Raw genomic sequence first — 1423 nt, 5'->3', positions numbered from 1 at the left:
TATCCACTTACCCTTTAGACAAAGGCGATAGCGCTTTTAAATCGGTCCTACCTACTTATTGAGGGCCGTCATAACGCTGTTGCATATTTCGTTTAATTGCAGCCCTCCACCCACATAAATAGGATCTTTATAATAGAAAACATGAATAAATGCTCGGATAATGTGGTGCTGCGTGCAATGTTTTAACTTAATTGATATTGCTTATACATGATCTCTGTCACTCAGGAAATTAAAAACAAAACCTGTGAGGAAAAAATAAACCTCAACGTGCAGATTATTATTTTTTGCAGTAAAAAACCTCTGCGATACTCTCTATGAGCGTTATGATGCCATTCTCTTGGATCGTGTTATTCGTCTATTTTTTGAGTTGGTTTATCAGATGGCTGTACCTTTTTTTGGCTTATTAACCTCTGGTGTTGCTTCAGGAGATGCTTTCGACTCGGGAATTTTTTCAAATTTAAAAAAGAGACCTCCAGCCAAAATGTCAAGTTTGGTCCCAGCCTGAGAGAGAAGTGTCTGCAAGAGCAAGCCAGATTTGCCTTTCAGTACGTGCATGTGCACATGAACTTCGTCACCAGAGGTCGAAGCCACCTGCAGCGAATGAACGTGCTGCAAGGCAAATTGTCCGCTCTTAGTGACGAGCCTATCGTCAAATGGCAATTCATTTGAGAGAGGATTCCTATTCCGCCACTCATAAAAACAACTTGCCACTTGCTTGAGAAAATTCTGATGATGCAGCTGCGGCAATCCGCTTGGTGTGCTCACTTCTCCTTGCTCAGGTTTATTGAAATAGCGATATTTTAATTTATCTATTAGTGCTATATTACAAAATTGTGGTCTGTGCCATTGTCATAAACAATGGCGAGCAAAAAGAAGTAAAAGAAACGATCGCTACTTTTTCCTTGGTCCCTTATCCCTGCTTGGCCTATTGGACTTGTTGTCCTCCGCTTGAGTCGACTCACCTTTTCTTTTATTTGGATCCGCTGGGTTTGCGCAGTTCTTCCCTATTTTCATCTGCAAATACCACAACTACCGTCTAATGCGATCCTGATATTGTTAATGCCCTTACGTTTTCTTCGCTAGACCGTCACAACCCTGACCTGCGTCAAACGGTGAAGGTGAGAAGTAGGCTCGTCAACAGCCTGTGTGCCTTATATGCTTGCACCAATGCTCACTGACAGGTTGAGTCCAAACTCGAGATATCAAAATAGCCTTCGTTGAATCCATGGGGAGAAAGACACCAAGCCGGCAACAACAATGGATAGATCAGTTGCATATTTCACAGTACACGTGTTACATGAAGATTTATAATACAGACATACTAACGGCTCTATGCCCCATGGTGTGGTGCCCGATACAAACTTACAGTTTTATTTTGATACAAATTTGGATAAATGCCCCATGGATGTGATGTGTGAACCCA

At 41.9% G+C, this 1423-nt stretch overlaps 1 protein-coding gene across 1 annotated transcript; it reads right to left on the bottom strand.

The window, feature by feature from the left end:
• Positions 1 to 201: 201 nt before the first annotated feature.
• BCR41DRAFT_372566 (hypothetical protein) lies at positions 202 to 1014 on the bottom strand (the record flags this gene model as incomplete). The annotated part of the gene is made up of 3 exons (XM_022026699.1): positions 202 to 242; positions 390 to 818; positions 963 to 1014. The coding sequence occupies 3 exons, from the start codon at positions 1012 to 1014 to the stop codon at positions 202 to 204; spliced, it is 522 nt and encodes a 173-aa protein (XP_021879294.1).
• Positions 1015 to 1423: the final 409 nt, after the last annotated feature.

The sequence above is a fragment of the Lobosporangium transversale genome (genome assembly GCF_002105155.1).
Source record: "Lobosporangium transversale strain NRRL 3116 chromosome Unknown BCR41scaffold_31, whole genome shotgun sequence".
In the NCBI taxonomy this organism is placed as follows: domain Eukaryota; kingdom Fungi; phylum Mortierellomycota; class Mortierellomycetes; order Mortierellales; family Mortierellaceae; genus Lobosporangium; species Lobosporangium transversale.
This window is presented reverse-complemented; position numbering and strand designations above follow the sequence as displayed.